Consider the following 18,416-nt stretch of genomic DNA (forward strand, 5'->3'; position numbering starts at 1 on the left):
AATGACTGAATTTTGATTTTTGGGTGAATTTATCCTTTAATGTTAATGTTATTCAGTCTATTCATTTATTTTCTTTGTCCAAATCATATTTGTAACTGTAGTAGGTGTGGTTTGGGATGGTTGGAGTGGCTTTCTGTGTATGTCCTTGTGGCTGTTGCTATGTCATTTGTTCTGCGTCAGTTTTATTTATTTATTTTTGTTTCAATGTTAAACTTTTATGTTTTGTGTCTGAGGACCACCTCAAAAACCAGATGGTGCATCTTTATCCGCTAATTACATTTTTGAGATTGGTCTGAGACCTGAATGGCTGAGGTTGTCGGACAAAAAACCCCCACTTAAAGCCAGTTCTATCCAATTGCAGTGATTGTCAAATGTGTCTCACATTTATCTTTGCTATTTAATTCACCAAAGACCAGAGCTGTTTAAAAATACTTCTCAGACCAAATGTATGTGGAGAGCGAGATCTTGCTGTGTCAGTATCTGTGCAGAACATGATCTGTAATGTCCGTCAGCTGAGTGATTGGATCCTTCCTGCAGGAGCTCCTCTGGGGGGCTCTGGTCGGCGGATTAGAGGCTCTTTATGTTTGTAATGACGCTGAATGATGGTTTGCAGTTTTTGTTCCAATCTGAGAGCAGAGTGAATGAGACAGGACCGTCGGATTTAGCAGTTTTCTGAGTGGCTGCGGCCTCATTTCACCGACTCAGTGAACCGTGAGTATGTGCTGATCCAACAAAGATCTCTGTCATCAGGCTGCACGCATCACGCTGCTGCCGCTGCCGCTGTAAAACAGACATCAGATGACACTTTGCCTTATTAGCTTTTTATTTATTAAAAGGGAAATTTACACATTGCAGTATAGTGATTGAAAAGTTGTGAAAAGTCCCAACATCTAATATTTAGAAACTTATATATTTCTCAGCCTGCCTCCATCCCACAGACACTGTCTCACAACATTAACAATTCATCTCCAAGTATAACATGCCCCCATATAGCAACAGGAACATCCTTCTTCAATCTACAAAAGTTTGCAGAAGCAGTTTAACAAAATTAAATTCTAGTTTTTTAAAACACATTTTTTGAAAGAAGACTGAAGAAAGAACAACTTTAGCAACCGCTACAGAGTCACGCTGGTAGTTTAGAAATGTTTATACAAGTCACAGCCCTTAAATTAGTTAAACAGTATAGCTTTGGGAATGAGGCACTACTGTCATTTACAGCGCACAAACTCACTAACCTCACTCAACTCTCTCTCACTCATGCGCACACACACATACACACAAACACGCTCGGTGCAAATTCAGGTAGTTAAAATCCACAGGTGAAATTAAAAGACTAATTCACAGATCATTTCCTGCAGTAATAATGTTTTTTTTCAGGATGAACTAAAACATAGTGAGAGAAATGAAAATAAATCAACGTTTTCTAAGTGTATTATAAAACAGACCACATTCAACTTTACTAATGACACTGCTAAGACTGATCATTAAAAACCTATATGGCATAAAATCTAGAAACATAACTGACAATGACGTTAACATTTTGTCAATAGGTTATGGCTTATTACAAACTTAATATACCACTTGTACGCCTTTACAGGAACATGCAGTGTGTGAGTCTTGGGACAAAATGATACATGATAGAAGATAACATTAAAAAGCTTTCTGTGGAGGACGAGGGGTTTAAAGGTACTTTGCAGGTTAAATCATAGAACATGTTATGCGTTTGGATTCTTTGTGTTCATGTCAAGGCAGGTCTATTCTAATCCCAGTCGGCTGCAGTAGTCTGTATAGATGAAGACAGAGAGAAGCTAACCCAGCAGCATGTAGGACACACTGCGACACCAAATATTCAAAGCAGGATTCCCCCAGTGGACTGGTAGACACCGTCTGTCCCTCCTCCTGAGTCTTTCCACCGAGACAGGCCCAGTTTAACATGGACCGTCAATCTGGGTCAGTTGAGTCCACCCTCTTAAAGCTGTGTGTACCAGGACGAGTAAATCAGACACAGAATCAGATCTGAGGTCTCACTAGTGAGCAGCCTGGGCTGCAGTTTCACTCTGGTCCTGCTGCTCTCTCTTCTTCATCGCCTCGATCACCGCCATCTCCTTGGCCTCCTTCTTTTGGTTCCTGGCCTCAAACTGCAGCCTGAGGACATGCAAGATGACGATAACAAATTTGAGATGAAAAAATAAAAACAGTAAAGCGTCAAAATGATCTATAAAGAGAGGAATAAAAGGTAGATGAAGATGACAGTCCCTGACCTGTTTTCAATGATCCTCTGGACAATGTCATCAGTGGTGAGATTGTTCCCACTGTCGATGGTCCTGAAGATCCCCCTCTTCCTTGGCTCCTGAGGGCAGAACATAAATGGCCACATCAAAGCCAAAGATCTCCTCTTATTATCAACAATTAGGATAGAATGGAGCAATAAAGCACTTAATGCCTTGAAGTTGTGTCACATTTGGACCAACAACGTAGACTCTTCTGATAAGGTGTTGTGTAACAACTTAAGGAGCATGAATGAATGAGTCCAGTGTCTCACACACAGTTTCAAAATGAAAAACCCAATACAATTTGCTAACCCATCTGTTAAGACTACACTTTGTCACCCATGCTAGCATGTTAGCAGTCACATCTATTTTATTTATTTAAACCAGAGCATTTGAATTGTGCCATTAATACAAATCCAGTTTTTGATGATATCAGTAGCATTAATTTATGGAACATCAGTTGCAAGTTTACAATAAACAATTCCTTCATAAGTTATTTATAAAGCTTGTTAACAATAAAATATTAACTGAAGTTTAATTAACTGGAAATATAAATGTACCATTTTTTAATGACGGTTATTATAAAGTGTTACCATGTAATTAAACCTCTAATTACTTTGCGGTATTCATCTGTACGATTTCTCCTCTGCTCATTGCTTTGTGTGTCCTACAGAGATACACACTGTTGCTAAGGAATATTGGGAGTCAATTTAGTGTACTCTTCAAAACACAACACAACACAACACTGCCTCAGTATGAATCAGACTGTTGACCAGCAGAATATTTTGACCTTAAAATAATCTAAAAATTCTCAAAACACATATATCATGTAATTGCAGTACAATCGTGCAGGCGTTACTGCAAGAGAAGAGAGGAGCCTGTACTCACAGCGTAGGGATCTGATGCATCCTTGTCTGGAAACACCTCCGTCTTGCCATGACACACCAGGTCCACCTGCACAATCACACAATCACATCTAGTTAAACCAACCATCAAGTGCAGACATATAAATAATATTTGTCCAGTATGTAAATGCATTTCAGTGCCCTTACTGAGAAGCCCTATGCTGGTAGATGGCCTGGTCTGTTCTGACTTTCTCACAGTAACATTAAAGTTATTTTGTATACTATCTGGTTGTCTACCCTCAGTATCACCAATGTAAACTCGTTATTAACTTTTTATAATAAAGACTATTTATCGTCACACATTCCTCACATGAACTAATCTTTGAAGAGGCACTTTAGGTAGCAACTGGTGCAAGTGTGTCAATGACAAATGTGTTTGTATTTATCTAAGGAATTTAAAGCTGGATAAAAATAAGGCTGTGATATTGACTTACCTACAGGGTATGTGACAGATCTGAATGTGTTTGAGTTGAGTTTTTTTCTTGTGGTATTTAAACTGTCCACAAGGGGACGCCACGTGGTTCAGTATTGGGCCTTTTTGTAATTTACATTGTACATAAATTAGAGAGAAACTTTAAGTTGCAGCAGCCATACAATGCTCTATTGTCTGGTTTACAGTGTCAAAGGTGTTCGATAATTTGTTTTTAATCTAAGTCTGTCAAAATGTTGTGAGCTAGTTCTTAATCCCAGTTCGTTTTCAAAAACTTGAGTGAAGTGACATTTAAAGCATGACAAAGACAAGTCGCTGATATTTTTTTCTGGTATTATACTTAGAAGATGAACTAATGCCTCCACCAATGTAATGCATATGTCGTACTTTGCTTACAAACTGTGTCAATTAACTCACAGTTCACTGGCTATAATTTACACATCACTGAGTTTTATATTGGAAAATGTGCCGGTCGTCCTCCTTCATTTATGCGGGTGACTTTCATGTGTGACCATCTTGTCTCCCCTCATATATACAAAGCAAAGCACCAATGTCAAAATTCAATTACAACTGGACAGTTTAAGGACTGAAACAGTGCAACTTTTTAAATGAATAGATTTAGTTTGTGGAAAGCAACACTTCGGCTCATGAATTTTCAAACTGAAGGGACCATCCTGGTTAAATAAAGATCTAAAAATAAACACATGATAAGATGTAATGTCATACAAAGGCAACTCACCTTAAAATGATCCAGCAGGTCTTTGCCTACTGCGTACGGTGCACCAATCACCACCTCTGACACATACTATAGAGAGACAGGGAAGAGGGTAGCAAATTAAAGTCAGGTTCAAGTTTTATAATTATTAAACTATTCATGCTAATGCTTCACATCAGTTGATATCATTAACTGTTTAAGTTCAGCTGATGAGCACCTTTTTAGGTAGAGCACAGCTCAAAATCAAAGGTGTTTTTACTGTTCTTAAATCCTGGCTAATTCGTAACAGCATCATCAAGCATTGAGGGAAACTGATGGCAGAGCACAGCAATTCAGCAGTTTAGGATTGTGTAACATGTTTGGTTTGTGTTATGTTCTCATAAGTTGGTTTAACTTGAACACAAACACACACAGTGCAGATGGGGGCACAGAGACTCATTGTTCTAGACTGATAGCTGACCAGCAGGAATGAGGGGAACAGAGCCAAGTTCAGCCTGCAGCACTGGGAGTATTCAAGCTAGAAATACACCCCACTGCGCTGAACATTTAGAGGTCTTTGTGTATGCGTGTGTGTGTGTGTGTGTGTGTGTGTGTGTGTGTGTGTGTGCGTGCGTGCTTGCTTGAACTCACTCGACAGGCAAGGACACTCAGTGTTCTCTCATGGATGTTCATGATTGGATAGTTTTTCCCCTTGTACCGATTTACTTCCTGAAGAGGATAAACAGATCATTTAGTACTTTTACATTTTTTACCTTTTAGATATTCAACCAACATACCTGAATCATATAAAGTAGCGTGATCTTAAATTCCAAGACCACGATTTGTTGCCTTACCATAAAAGTCTGAGCTGCTCTTAACTTGTTTCAAATCTTTTTTTTGAAAACCGCTGACGCAGCAAGGACGGGTTCTGTCCCTTAAGTGAACATTAAGTGAATGTTTTGCTGAGATGTATGTTAGCAGATGTTGGAAATTAGGTGTACCTGGTCAAAGTGCAGACCGACGATGACGTAGGGTCTCTCTGCCTGCTTATAGACCATCTCTAAGAAGTCAACATGGCCAATGTCTGCAAGGAATTTGTGGTCAAGGCAACAACAATAACACTCATCACAGAAAAGATTTCTATCAGTGTTCATAACTCAGTTGTGGTTATTTTCTGCATGATAAGGATACGGAAGAGATCGAATGCCCCGGCCACATAGATGATGGTGTCTCCAGGCTGCGGCTCCGTTCCTGAGGCAAACTGGATGATCTTTTGGGACGTCTGGAGGAACTGAGACACTCCCGTCCATGGACTGTGGCCTTTAGGACCCTTGAACACAAGAAAAGACACAAGCATTTATCTCACTGGGAAAATGTAATAAATGCTAGAAGGCGTCTTGCTTTGGGAAAGATGTTCCACTGCTAACATATACCTTTTCATAAGGATTCATTTAAATTACAAGCTTTGACTAAAATAAAACCCATTCTACTAACCTTCCCAAAGTTGTCTGTATGCTGCTGGTAATCTGGATTATCCTGCACAACAGGAGAAGAGATGAAAAACAGCAAAACAAACAATTAAACCATTGCTCATACACTAGATAATGACTACACACACAGAGACACTAAAGAGGGAATAATACTTGCGCATTAAAAAGTTACAGCATAGCTATGAAGCCTTTGCACATAGCTGCAGTACTAGCTCTGTAAGTACATGCAAAGCCTGCCATTGCTCTATATTAAAAAGTTAATGAAAGAATGTAAACACAGTTACTGAGGTGAATGTAATTAAAGAAGAATCACATATGATACATCCATCTTGTATCACAGCAGTGCTATCAATGGGTAACTCTTCCACTGAACATCAAATAAAAACCAAATGCTTTCAATGCTTTGCATTGAGTATAAACACATCTTAACTCACCATGTTGCTGTGATGGGCTTTGGTCATGAGAAGCATTCGACCCACCAGGTCAGTGGTGGAGACGCCCTGTGTGCGTTTACATTCCCGGTACCGTCCCTCACGCTTCACCTCTTCGTATGTGTCCTTACCATCGACCGTCAATGTGATGTCATCTGGTAAACATAAACAGTGACATTAGCCCATCCTCACAACTGCAGGCTTGTTTACAACATGTGCATCACATGATACACGACAGGAAATACGCTTCAAAGAGCAGCCTTAAACAGACTCACCTCCATGCACACAGAAGTCACAGTTGTACTTGTCAAGAGTCTCCAGGGTGGTGACGTAAGGCGCACCTTCGACTATCTCATCCACCCACTTAATGGCCCTCACCATCTTGTAGCGTTCTTCCTGAGTGAAGACTGGAGGACCCTTGTGCTTGGAAATCTCAGCTTTGAGAGAAGTAAGAGGTAAGCTAATGTTAATTATTAGCACATCACTAACATCTGTATTAGAGCATCTGCATCCAACAGCACATAGTGTACATAGTGGAGACTCCTTTGATTAGTTACACTGTTACACACAGTCCAGTTTACCATGACATGTGCTTATTAATGTGAAAAAAATATATTTATATATTATATTATTAACAGGTTAAAAGTTGTGGGTTATGTCTTGATTTAAAACCAAGCTTCTAGACTAACAATGTAAAACAATGTAAAACAATGTAAAAATCAACCAGTTTAGTGATTGTACGAGAAGTGTAACTCCTAGTTTCCATTGGGTGCGTGACTATGACGTTACATGTGCAACGCTATTTTGCTCTGTTCTCCATGTGACTGCATATCCCACCGAGAGCATTACAGAGGCAGAGCGTGCTGCCGGCTGATATAGTAGACCTTCTCAGATTTTGCTTATTTTGTCCCATTCTCCTTTATTTTTGTGCTTCTACCATGGGTGTGTAGGCTACGTACTTAAATATTCCATGTAGTGAAGTGAAACATGATCCCGAGACGGTACAGGTTGTTTTATTTTGAAAACTGACTGGATGCACTATGCTGTTACTGTGCGTGACTTCCTGCCCGGCACAATCTGCTCTGTTCAGCTTGGCGCGACTGTGGTCCATCTCCGTAAAAAATAGACTCGCTGCGTATTCACCGCGAGGCAGAGCAGAGAGCAGCTTCTGGGACGCTGCTGAGACGTGCTGTGGCGCAGCTGGTGGAAACATGAGCATTGACTAGAACGGCCGCAATCAGCTCCGGCGATCGTATCGCAGTTGTAAAGCAGCCATGATGGTCCCCGGTGGAATCTAGGGGTAAGTTACTATAAGTTCCCTTTTTCATGTTTCTTTTACCTGCTTTTGTTATTCTTGTTTGCTTTGTCTTCTTATGTTTATGGTTATAACTGATTTAAATCTTTTGTATTGGCAGTGGGGTTGCAGTGGTAGGAGATTTTCAGGGTACAATAACCATCTGAGAAAATATCATAGTTTTACGGTATCACACAATTATTAATATCAGTTACACTGACCCTTAAAGGAATGAAAATGGAAGAATTTTTGAGGTTGAACAAAAGCTTTATTAAATTTTCAATATATATATTACTATATTTACTATAATATTTACACTAATATGGTAGATTTCAATACCATAGATAAGCAAATGCACACGGTATAATAACCATCAATTTTCAGACTACAGTATACCTTGAAACTGTTAAAAGTAATGCTGCAACCCTAATTGGAGGAGGATATGACTTTCTACGCTTCATTCCTCCACTGAATGAAGTGAAGAATCTTAATTTAAAATCAGTTTACTTAAAGCAAAGTAAACTGATTGTCAAGACCGCAGCAATATTAAGGTTTTTAGCTTGCATCAGTGTCTTACAGTGTATTATAAAAAGGTTATCAAGTTGATAAAAAAAAAAACTTTTCATAGAAGCATCCACAACATAATGTGTGTAGGTGTGTGGCAGTCTTACCATCTGTATGCACTCCGACTATGAGGTAATCTCCCATGCCTTTGGCCTGCCGCAGCTGGTTGGAGTGACCGTAGTGCACCATGTCATAACTGTGGAGACAGGAAGAAGAGACGACAATGTCATTAGCAGGAAAATCAATAGATACTTTGAGTACTTGAACAAAACATTACAGAGGACAAAAAAAGAAATCAACAAACGGTTGAACACACACAACAATAAAGGATGTGGCCTTGAGAATTAGCTCATTTAATGTAAGATAGCTCTGACACGCCAGTTACCCTGCTTTATTGTTTTACACTCTTATCTTTAATCTCTTTTTATGGAGACATTGCACAGTACAACAGTGTCAGGTCTTTGCTGTCAACCAAAATATGATCTTCAAGTCAAGCAGTGTATATCCCAAAACACAGACTGATAGAGTTTTTAACATGGTGAGGAAATATGATAAAGGTTACTGGGATAAAGGTAATGATCAGAGACACCCAGTGTGCAGTTTGCTAATGTTTATTTGCTTTCTGTCATTCAGTAACCTCTAAAATTAAGGCCTACTGTTTTCTAGACTTTTCCTCTCTTATCGCAACGTTCTTTGCTGATTTAAACCACAGGGGAAAAAAAAGTAATGATGTAATTCGTAGTTATATTTACTTTAACAAAAATGTTATACTCAGTTACAGTTTGATCAGGTTTTGATGAAAATATGCTTTTGTTCAGCACCCTGCAGCGTCACATTCCTATAGCTTCAAAACACTCATATTACAGACATGACCGTCCAGTTTAACCATAGACTGAGCAGCAAAAGCAGCTGATGGTAAGGACACCTTAGAAAAGAAAACTGTTTAAATCATTTAAGAGCAAAAGTGGGTTCATATTACACATGTGCCAATCCAAGACAGCTCAAATAACATTTAACTGACAGAGTTTTAAGGGAGGGAAAGCAAGTGCCTGGCCACTTTCCTTTAGGCCTCTGTTTCAACATTTTCTAAACACTTCTGTATCTCTAGGTTATTTCCAAAAGATCAGACCAACTTCAACAAAAGAGCCCATTAGTCTCTGTACTTACAGTGGGCAAACCTCTCTTCTATAATGACATTACCACAAGCTGCTAGTCCGAATACCCTTAACAACAATAATCCCCCAACATCCCTCACCTTGCCTGGGCGGGATCAGTTAGATACTACAGTATGCTCCCAGTGGTAAATCTATCTTTTTCAGAGTGATGTATATACAGATCAGTGTTTAACCTTTAATAATTTAGCAGACTTGAGTGGCAACTTCATAACAGTGTTATTGCTCCAAGAGAAACAAAAAGAAACACAGTAAAGTCATGCCTAATTTTCTTTTAGGTGTACTGTGAGATTATTTACCTGAAGATGTTTTCCAGCTGTCAAAAAACTAAATAATGTCTAAAAGTTATTTACATGGAGCCAGAAAATACCGTCTTTTACAGCTTTCAGTGGCCTGCAAATCTACATGCATTGCATTTCTAAGTCAGTCAATAGAGCAATCAAACAAAAAGTAGACAGTGTTTTTTATTTGCAGCTGATATTTGTTTGGGTTTTGGACATTTGTTGTTTACTCTGGCAAAATGAACAGTCTCCTAATATTTCGTCTTTACCCTCCATCTCACCCTTGTCTTAATGTATATGTCTCAATATGTCCCCCTGTAACCCCCCAAACAGAAGGAACCCCTGCCCACCACACCAACACACCACTGTTGCATCACACTGAACGACATGTTCACTATGTTAGTTATTTATAACCGCCACATGAGACGGGCCATGTCAGACTAGTTATCAGCAACTTGACCACTTCCTTGTGCAGGAAGTGAGTCCAGAAATGAACGTATGCATTGCACATTGGGAGTTGGTTGTCCCCTCAGCTGCAGCTACATCACATGAGGATCACAGTTTTTTCCCTAGTAGTTCAATGGTGTGACAGCAGGGTCTAGATAACAATAAAAACAGAAAACAGATATGGCTGTTGGACACATGAATTGGCCCTGAATGCCAAAACCAACTCCCAGATGTCTATATTAGACTGACAGACAGACAGAAAAATAGACAGAAAGGTAAGGATAAATGTCCTTAAGTAATGTTTTGATCAATTCTGAGGGCCAACATTGATGACAACCTTGGTTGTATTAACAGCTGGATTTCACATATGAGAGAGTGTAGATTGATTTAATCTACAGGCTGCAAATTTTGTTTGGATGATTTACCAGTTTTCTTTAGAAATGCATATAAAAGCACTCTAACTTTCCTTCTGGGTCAGATGTAGGAAATTCAGATGTGCTTGCAACTTTTAATCTAACATAACACCTTAGGTTTTCATCTATAGCTATTGTTCACCTTTAATAACCATAGGTTCAATTCTGTCTGGTTAAAGTTTCATACACATTTCAAATTATCATTCATGACCTCAGCCTTACTATGAGGTTAGTAGAAGAGGACCTTGTCCCTAACTTACCCCAAGCCATAAAAACTGATAATAACATACATTATATGACAGCCATTGTGCAAGAAGATCGTTAGGCAATTAGCTAGTTTTCTGAGGAACTAGGGCTTTCTTAGTCAAACATACTAACGTTAATGACGTTAATTTGGGCTGGGCTGCAATCATAAATATAACATGAGGATATATTTTTGTATTCGAAAATAACAACAATTAGGTCACTTTGTGGGGAAGTAACGTTAGCTTTACCTCACACTGTAGTTAAGCTAGTTATGGAAGATGGAATGGTTATACGCCTGTTGCTATGTTACTACCTGCTAATGTAAGTAGCTAGCTAACATTAGCATGCTACCCCCCCATTGGTTCCTGATATGTTATAAGTTACAAAATGACCGCGTATAGGACAACGAAGTGTGAAAAGTTTATTAACCAGCACCGAAAGTAAGTCAGTGACAGGCACGGAGACTCACCAGCCGTCACACCACAACCGGACGACGCGCTTCCTTTTCTCCGGGCTGCACACTGAACCACCCGGCTTACTGCGACCGGCTTCATCCCGCTGGTCGTCGGTGGCGTGGTGACCGTTTTTGAACATTTCGACAGGTTCAGATAAACTACTATGAGGTAGCGCAAATAAAAACTAAAAGTTAAAGTATCTGGCTCGGTCAGATTCGGTTTCGCTCACAAATTATTTAAAAAGGACGTCTGCTCCGTCTCGGGTTTTTCACATAAGCCAGAGTGACACCGGCCAACGCCTCCAAGACTACTACGTCACATCGAACGAATCCTCTCACGCTGACGTACACATTGCATAATCACGTCTGTCACGTGACCACATGCAGCCTATAAAAGTCCGCTCCCTGCAGTGGAATGCACTGTGTACTGTTACTCCATTACATCCCAGACGGCTTTTGTTCCCTTTACTCCAACCTACAAAAACAAAAAGCTCTGGTTACATTTTTATGCAGATCAATATTGTGTATGATTATTTTAAAAGATAAATTGAATTATTGTATAATAATATAACTTTGACAATGTCCACTGTGCTTCATGAGTACTTTTGAGCACATACTTTTTTTTAAGATTCTTTTTGTGACCAAGTTTCCTGGAGTATTTTACGTTGTGATATTGCTGATAGGATTTGAATACTTCTCCCACCACTGATGCTGATGCTACAGCTAGAAAGTTCATTATTTCACACTATGATGCCTTGGGGAATGAGTTGCAGTAAAACAAGTTCAATGACAGAAGGTAACTCCTTAACAAACCGGCACAGTATTTACACAGACTGTCACATCCTTCAATAGTACCTGCCAAGTAGGTTAAGTGTGTTTCAGATATCTATTCAAATAGTCTATATTTAAAATGGAAATCCTTTTAAATTGAATAAATTAAACATTTTGTGCAATTAAAAAAAATATTCAAGAAACAAACAATTCAAAATTCATATCAAGTCTATAAAACAAGTGTACTGTAATATTATTATTAATCGGTTAAAGCAAAGGCCAGTACAGGAATATGCAAATGGGAAACACTTTATTGTCTCAAAAACGTCACATAATATTTTTCTTTTCTTTTTTGTAAAATACAATGAGAACTAAAGAACCAGTTCCTCTGGTTGGAGTTTTAGGAATGCTGAACAATAGCTTATCATGGCTAGTCTATTCTTTTAAACCCTCTGACACTTATGGTACAGGATGACATTAATAATAATATTTTTAAGAAATCTTCCTGAGACAAATTAATAGACACACATTTGGGCATTTCCAATCATTTAAGTAAACAGTAACTTACAGTAACCTGACACAAAGTAAAAATTAATGAAAATTCAACTAAAAATTCCAAAATCACCTTTCCTTGTTACTTTGCTGTAGACAAAGTCGTGACAACAGCAGATTATCTGCCAAGTCTGCAGGAAAGTTGAGATAAAAATGTAAACATAGGCAAATTCAACAACTTCAGTAAACCAAGGTACGGTAGCAGCTGTACTACGTAGCCTGCAAACCTGAGGATAAGCAACAGCAGAGTGAAGATCGACTGTGAGTTCAGGAAATAATTTCAGTGAAACAAAGTTCCTTTTAAATAAACCTCAACACAAATAAGCTGTATTAACAAGGTACATTCAACAATGTACATTTAAATGTCTGAAAATAAACTACAAAAATAATTACCTCTAAGCAATACATGTAAAAAATGTTTGACCTCCAGCACAAAATCAAAGTGTCCACTAGTCTTCTGCTGCTGCTGTTCTAACATTTACCACTTGTAAACAACAAGTCACTTATTTCAGTATTCTCATTTATGTTTATATATATATATTAGCGTCTATAAAGCAACAATAACCAACTTAGTAATTAATTCAGAGTTGAAAGCGATACTCCATCAAAAATCTTGTATTCAGAGGCCCATTCACCATCTGTAGGTTTTACACTGTTGAAAATATGAGTCTGTGTTATGCAGGGCTTACAGAGGAACAGTGGACAAATGAATAATGCTACAGGAGGTGTTTCAATACTATCTTTGGGCTTTTTGATGCCTTTTCATATAAACTCGTCACTCCTCGTATCCACTAATTGAAGCTTGGACAGTACACACTGAGCAGCCACTTTAAATTAAAACCCACTACTAATACTGTGTAGTTCTCCAAAACAGCTCTGTCCCATCATTTGGAGGCTTGATCGTCAGCTAAGGTCTTTTTCACGTTCCCCTGTTCATTCCCTTTCAGTTTTTGTTATGTGGCAGGGCGCAGTGTCCTGCTGGGGGTGGTACATATCAAAGTAACACTCACATAAATGACAGAACCCAATGTTTACCAGCATAACACTGCATTATAAAGAAATGGTCAATGTTATCACCTCACCTGCCTGTGATTTTAATGTTGTGGCTGATCAGTGAATGTTGTGTGTTTGGCACGTTAAGCTTAAGGGATGTAAGTGTAAGACACTAAAAATAGCCAAATCTTTTAAATAGTTTTGACTAATCAAACTTTGTCTTGCAGGCTATGCTAGCTGTAATGGGCTAATAATTACCTCTATTAACAACAGCTAGCTTAAAAGGTAGCATAACCCAAGCCATTTTTAGATTTTGCTGTTATTAAAAATATGAATGTTGTACAAAACACGATCACAATGTTCATGGTGCAAAGCGCCATTTTCAAATGGCAAATACTTATTTTTCCTGTTACACACACACGCACACGCACACGCACACACAATCAAACCTAATGATACCAATGCAAAGAACAGCACCCTAAAGTTGAAAGTCCAACAACACCATATGTATCAATAAAGTTGCCTGGATTAAGCAACTTTTTTTTTCTTCCGTCCTTTGCCATAGCCTCGCCCAAACCAGCCGCCCTGCACGGCTGTGGCTTCTTCCGCCTGCTCCCCAGGCTCAGGTGAGCAGTCCTCCTGCCCATTAGCAGGAGCTATGACCTCACGGGTGCAGCTGTCGACCTCCTCTGGCTGCAGAGGAGTGGCTAGACTGAAGATGGGGTCTTTCGCCCTGATGAGACAAAATGAGGGAAAGTGTGCTTAACGTCAAAAAGTTGTAAAGTTGTGTATGTGTGTGAGAGAGAGAGTATTGACTGGGCATGAATAATGAGTTTGAAATTAGTGTCATACTCATTCCTAATAACATACAGATGTTTTACTATCATCTCTGACAGCAAGAGGAGGCCTGCATGTTTGTCTATCTGAATTGATAATTTTACATAAGTTATAGGGGGTTTTGTGTGTATATTAGATGTAATTACGTCATATGCTCCTCACCTGTCATAAGCAGGAATCTGAATGTTCAGCTCCTCCGTTAGGAGGCTCATGACATCATCACACTTGCCATGAATTTTCAGCACTGCCAGGTCGTCTTTTGGCGTCCACTGGAAGAAGACCACAGCGACATTATCATCTGCCAAGCCGACACAGCGCCATTTGTATTTTATTCAAATTCTTTGGCATCATCACCTAAATATGAAATCAAAGTGTACCTGGAGGTTGACAATGTAGAGTTTGGGCCTTTTGCTCGCTGGTCTGTTCATGGCCCACAGACAAGCATATTTCTTCAGCACCTAGAAGAGCCAGAAACAGAGAGTGAAGATGCTACAAGCAAATGAGCCATCAAATACAATCAATCAATGTGTTTACATGATATTCACAAACAAGTCTCTGAAATCTCCATCTAACAAATCTGTTCAGATTATCAAATGCAATTAAAAATACAGTCTGTGTAAGCACAATTAAATGAAGGAATGTAAATTTAATTGTAAACATTACAATCTATGTTTGATTTGCCTGAACCACATTACATTTACAGACACACTGTGGTTTATTAAACCTACCTTCAGACTGGAGCCTAAGCAGAGGATAACGTCTGCCATCTTGGCAGCCTCTGCAGCTCCCTTCCAGTTTAGAGGTTGATCCAGGGTCCCACGTTCCCCGAAGTGCACTATGGTGTCCCTGAGTTCGCTGCCACAGTGGCTGCACCTGCGGCCTGTACCGTGGCGGTGCAGCGACGTGCGCTCTGTCACGTCAAACAAACGCACGTACTCCCTGACCGGGGAACAGGATGTACACACCTGGGGACAGGATGAAAAATGCAGTATGTCAGGGTTACTTACTTTCTTTAGAAAACAGTTTCCCCAGGTATAAAAAATGATTTCCCTCATCCTCAGCTTGTGTCCCCTCTTTATAAAATGTGCACTTATGCAAAAATTAGAAAAGCAATTTAGACATGGGTGAAAGCTGGATCTGTTGTAGCAGGAGGGTTTTAGTCAGTTTGAACATCAGACTGAAGCTCAAAAGGAGTTTTAAACCAACAGCAGAGACCTGCTAAAAAATGTGGAACCAACACTAACACAGTCCTGCTCTGCCTGCACGGCTCACTGACACACATCACCATACTACTAGTGATCCACCAAAAATAAAATAAAAACCTACTGCACTTTCCGGGAGGTAGGCTTTTTCCATTTCAGAGTACTTAGAAAGAGGATGCTGTAGATAGCAGCTCTGTGTGAGTCAGTCACTTACACAATGTGTGTGTCTCACCTCAATAAACATGTTCCCATGAAGCTCAGACAGAGCTTGTCTGGGTAGATCGCTACGCAAGTGAAGTCCATCACAGTTTTGAGAAACAACATGCTTTACCTGTACAGACGAACACACAAAGTGTAGGTAAATACCAGTATGTATAAATAACAGTGGAACATCAAGTATGTGATACTTATATAAGCCTTTCATACCAGGTTTTCTTTATGAAGCATCCTAATGCACATGTGCGTGAGGGTTGGCTCAGCTTTACTCAGGTCAGAAGAACTGTTTGTAAAGAGAAACAAGAAGCATGAAAGCAGTTGGAGTTTAACTGGAAAGGAAATGAAGCTAAAATCACATGAGGGCAAAGACAACATATCTCACCTGACTGTCCGTCCTTTCTGTAGCTGTGTCCACACCCCATTAGGGCCCCTGTAGTCTGGGATAGAAGCTGCCTGAAAGGAAAGACATCATCATCAGTACTGTGAAAGTTTAAAAACAAAATGAAAATGAAAGATTCAGAGATCAGCGTACCGTACTAATACCAGCTCCGGTGTAAACCACCAGGTGTTTTGCTTGTTTGACTGCCACAGCGAGCTGCCTGACTTTACTTTTCAGCTCCTCAGCATCATCAAACACCTGCATAGAGAAGAGGAAAACCAAGATGTTTAATGTTGATGACCACTCACTTCTGTTGTTTCACCCAGTGGTTTGAGGACTCCTGTTCTGAAGCTTCACGTCTGGCATTATGATCATTTCCATTTTGGTTATTTTTGAGCCAGAAGTGATGATATTTGGATGAGAGGGTGAGGCGCGGGAGATTACACATTGCTACATCTACATCCTGTTTGGATCTGACTGAGAACCTGAGGACACAAAGTGGTAGCGACTTGTCAATCACAAGATGGCCCTGCCTTAAACCATATTCTGCTTGTCTAATTTACTCTAAATCAACTTAAACTTTAATTTATTTAAAGTGCGTATCACCCAGAGAGTCTCTGTACACTTTACAAGTCAGTAAAACAGCAAAATACAATATTACATGTAAAAATGCACACACATTCATAAGCACTCATACACACAAATACACAGGTAAAAGTGTCAATGAGAGGACATGGTTGAGGTGAGTAATCAAATCACTGACTCACTTTTCTAATTTTCAATAAAGTTAAGGATACACTGTATGATCCTTATTTTTAGTGAGTAATTAAAAATAAGGATCATACAGTGTATCCTTAACTTTATTGAAAATTAGAAAAGTGAGTCAGTGATTTGAGTTCCCAGCTGGTGAAGTCAGGAGAGGTCATAATGAACAGAAAATAGATTCGTTTTCAGTCTGGATTTGAAAATGTCAACAGAGCTTGCCTCCTGAATTGTAAAATAGGACTGCAATTTACAAAATCACCAGTGGAGTCACCACCTGCAGGCAATTAGAAAGAATGCAGGTCTGAGGCACTTTTGCCTTGGCTTCATATTCAAACCCAGACTATAGCCACAATTTATACTGTCTGTCTATGGTTGCATCGAGTAACAAACACAGCAGGGTCTTGTTGATCTTGTTGGTCTTGTCAGTAGACATTTTAGCCTGATAGTGGCAATAGAAGAAAGTTCACTCAAACAACAGGATTCATCCCCCGGGCACCTTTAAACTGCATGCCCTGTGTTACTTTTGTTTTGTACCTAGTTTTGTCTCAGCCTTGTTGTGGTCTGCTTGTTTTCTTTTTTTCCCCTTTGTTATGTTGTATTTTAGGAAGCCTTTTAAACACCTAAGCCAGGGGACTACAGGTGAAAAACAGCCTTTTGGCTAATTCTGGCAATCTTTACTCATAGATAACAATTTGTTCTATTAATAAGCGCTGAAAATAATATATTTTTTATTTTGTTTAATCCACTGGTGCTCTACTTGGGTAAAATCTTGAAATGGAGTATATGTTTTGTACTTTTGGAAGCTTTCATTCCAACACTGCATGTGGACTTTACAGTCTATTACAGAGAGATTACAAACACTGGAACAACCTGTCTAACTCTGTCACTGAACCAGAAACCATTTTCGTTCCCCACCTGACCAGTTAGCTTAAAGGCGAACAATAGCTTGACTGCCTCACCTCGTCCTGTTTCCTCTTGAGCACATTTCTGCGGACTTCTCTCTTGCAGAGCTCCTCCACAGTCTCTTTGTGCAGCAGTAACACAGCGGCCTCATCCTCCGACCGCTCAGCCTCCGGCTTCTTCAGGACCCGTCGCACCTTCATTTAACAGGACGACAGAAAACATCTTGTCAGGCTCACCGGCTGAGACACACTACATGCACAGTATACTGCTACTTTAGTCAGCTAGCTTGGTGCAGCTTGCTAGCTAGCTGGAAAAACAGGCTATTAGTGTACTGTTGCCTCGTCTTACCAGTCTAAATATCTTCCTCTCGCTTTCTCGCTGCAGTATTTTGGTCTTTTGCAACGCTTTCCTCTCCAACCGTGAAGAAACACCGGTGTCTGCCCCCTCTGCCATCCCGTTTTAAATCAGCTGAGGGGTCGCTTTCTATTCAAAACACTGCTCACAGCACCACAGACCAACAACAGCCGGGGTGGAAGTTGTTTACATAAACATTAACGCAAACAGCCAGCAGCGCCCCCTGCTGCCGGGAGTCTGTACATGTCTTTAATTAGTCTCAGCTGTCACAAACCTCAGAGCAACTTTCAAGTGTTAAGAAACGTTTATTACCAAACATATACAAATAAATAACATAGAAAACAGGTCCAAAG

At 39.6% G+C, this 18,416-nt stretch overlaps 2 protein-coding genes across 2 annotated transcripts; both read right to left on the reverse strand.

The window, feature by feature from the left end:
• Positions 1-805: 805 nt before the first annotated feature.
• Positions 806-11,398, reverse strand: pcyt2 (phosphate cytidylyltransferase 2, ethanolamine). Its single transcript, XM_073472416.1, has 12 exons — positions 11,107-11,398; positions 8,186-8,274; positions 6,496-6,657; positions 6,224-6,375; positions 5,794-5,835; positions 5,491-5,629; positions 5,301-5,383; positions 4,951-5,028; positions 4,345-4,410; positions 3,159-3,224; positions 2,262-2,350; positions 806-2,145 (listed from the first exon to the last, which is right to left on the reverse strand). Exons 1-12 carry the CDS (start codon positions 11,229-11,231, stop codon positions 2,028-2,030), a joined length of 1,209 nt encoding a protein of 402 aa, XP_073328517.1. The 5' UTR covers positions 11,232-11,398; the 3' UTR covers positions 806-2,027.
• Positions 11,399-12,155: 757 nt separating this feature from the next.
• On the reverse strand, positions 12,156-18,195 carry sirt7 (sirtuin 7). Its single transcript, XM_073472406.1, has 10 exons — positions 18,058-18,195; positions 17,766-17,903; positions 16,195-16,299; positions 16,045-16,115; positions 15,873-15,945; positions 15,679-15,777; positions 14,973-15,209; positions 14,622-14,702; positions 14,407-14,513; positions 12,156-14,140 (listed from the first exon to the last, which is right to left on the reverse strand). The coding sequence occupies exons 1-10, from the start codon at positions 18,160-18,162 to the stop codon at positions 13,936-13,938; spliced, it is 1,221 nt and encodes a 406-aa protein (XP_073328507.1). The 5' UTR covers positions 18,163-18,195; the 3' UTR covers positions 12,156-13,935.
• Between the last annotated feature and the right edge of the window lie 221 nt (positions 18,196-18,416).

This window comes from Pagrus major, chromosome 1, assembly GCF_040436345.1.
Source record: "Pagrus major chromosome 1, Pma_NU_1.0".
Classification (NCBI taxonomy): Eukaryota; Metazoa; Chordata; class Actinopteri; order Spariformes; family Sparidae; genus Pagrus; species Pagrus major.

Coding starts and splice junctions, on each gene's coding strand:
- pcyt2 (XM_073472416.1), bottom strand. CDS start 11,231: ATGTTCAAAAACGGTCACCACGCCACCGACGACCAGCGGGATGAAGCC. Junction 6,658..8,185: donor AGTCGGAGTGCATACAGATG/GTAAGACTGCCA, acceptor CTTCTCTCAAAG/CTGAGATTTCCAAGCACAAG. Junction 6,376..6,495: donor TGACTTCTGTGTGCATGGAG/GTGAGTCTGTTT, acceptor TATGTTTACCAG/ATGACATCACATTGACGGTC.
- sirt7 (XM_073472406.1), bottom strand. CDS start 18,162: ATGGCAGAGGGGGCAGACACCGGTGTTTCTTCACGGTTGGAGAGGAAA. Junction 17,904..18,057: donor AGAGGAAGATATTTAGACTG/GTAAGACGAGGC, acceptor TGTTAAATGAAG/GTGCGACGGGTCCTGAAGAA. Junction 16,116..16,194: donor CCGGAGCTGGTATTAGTACG/GTACGCTGATCT, acceptor CTTTCCTTTCAG/GCAGCTTCTATCCCAGACTA.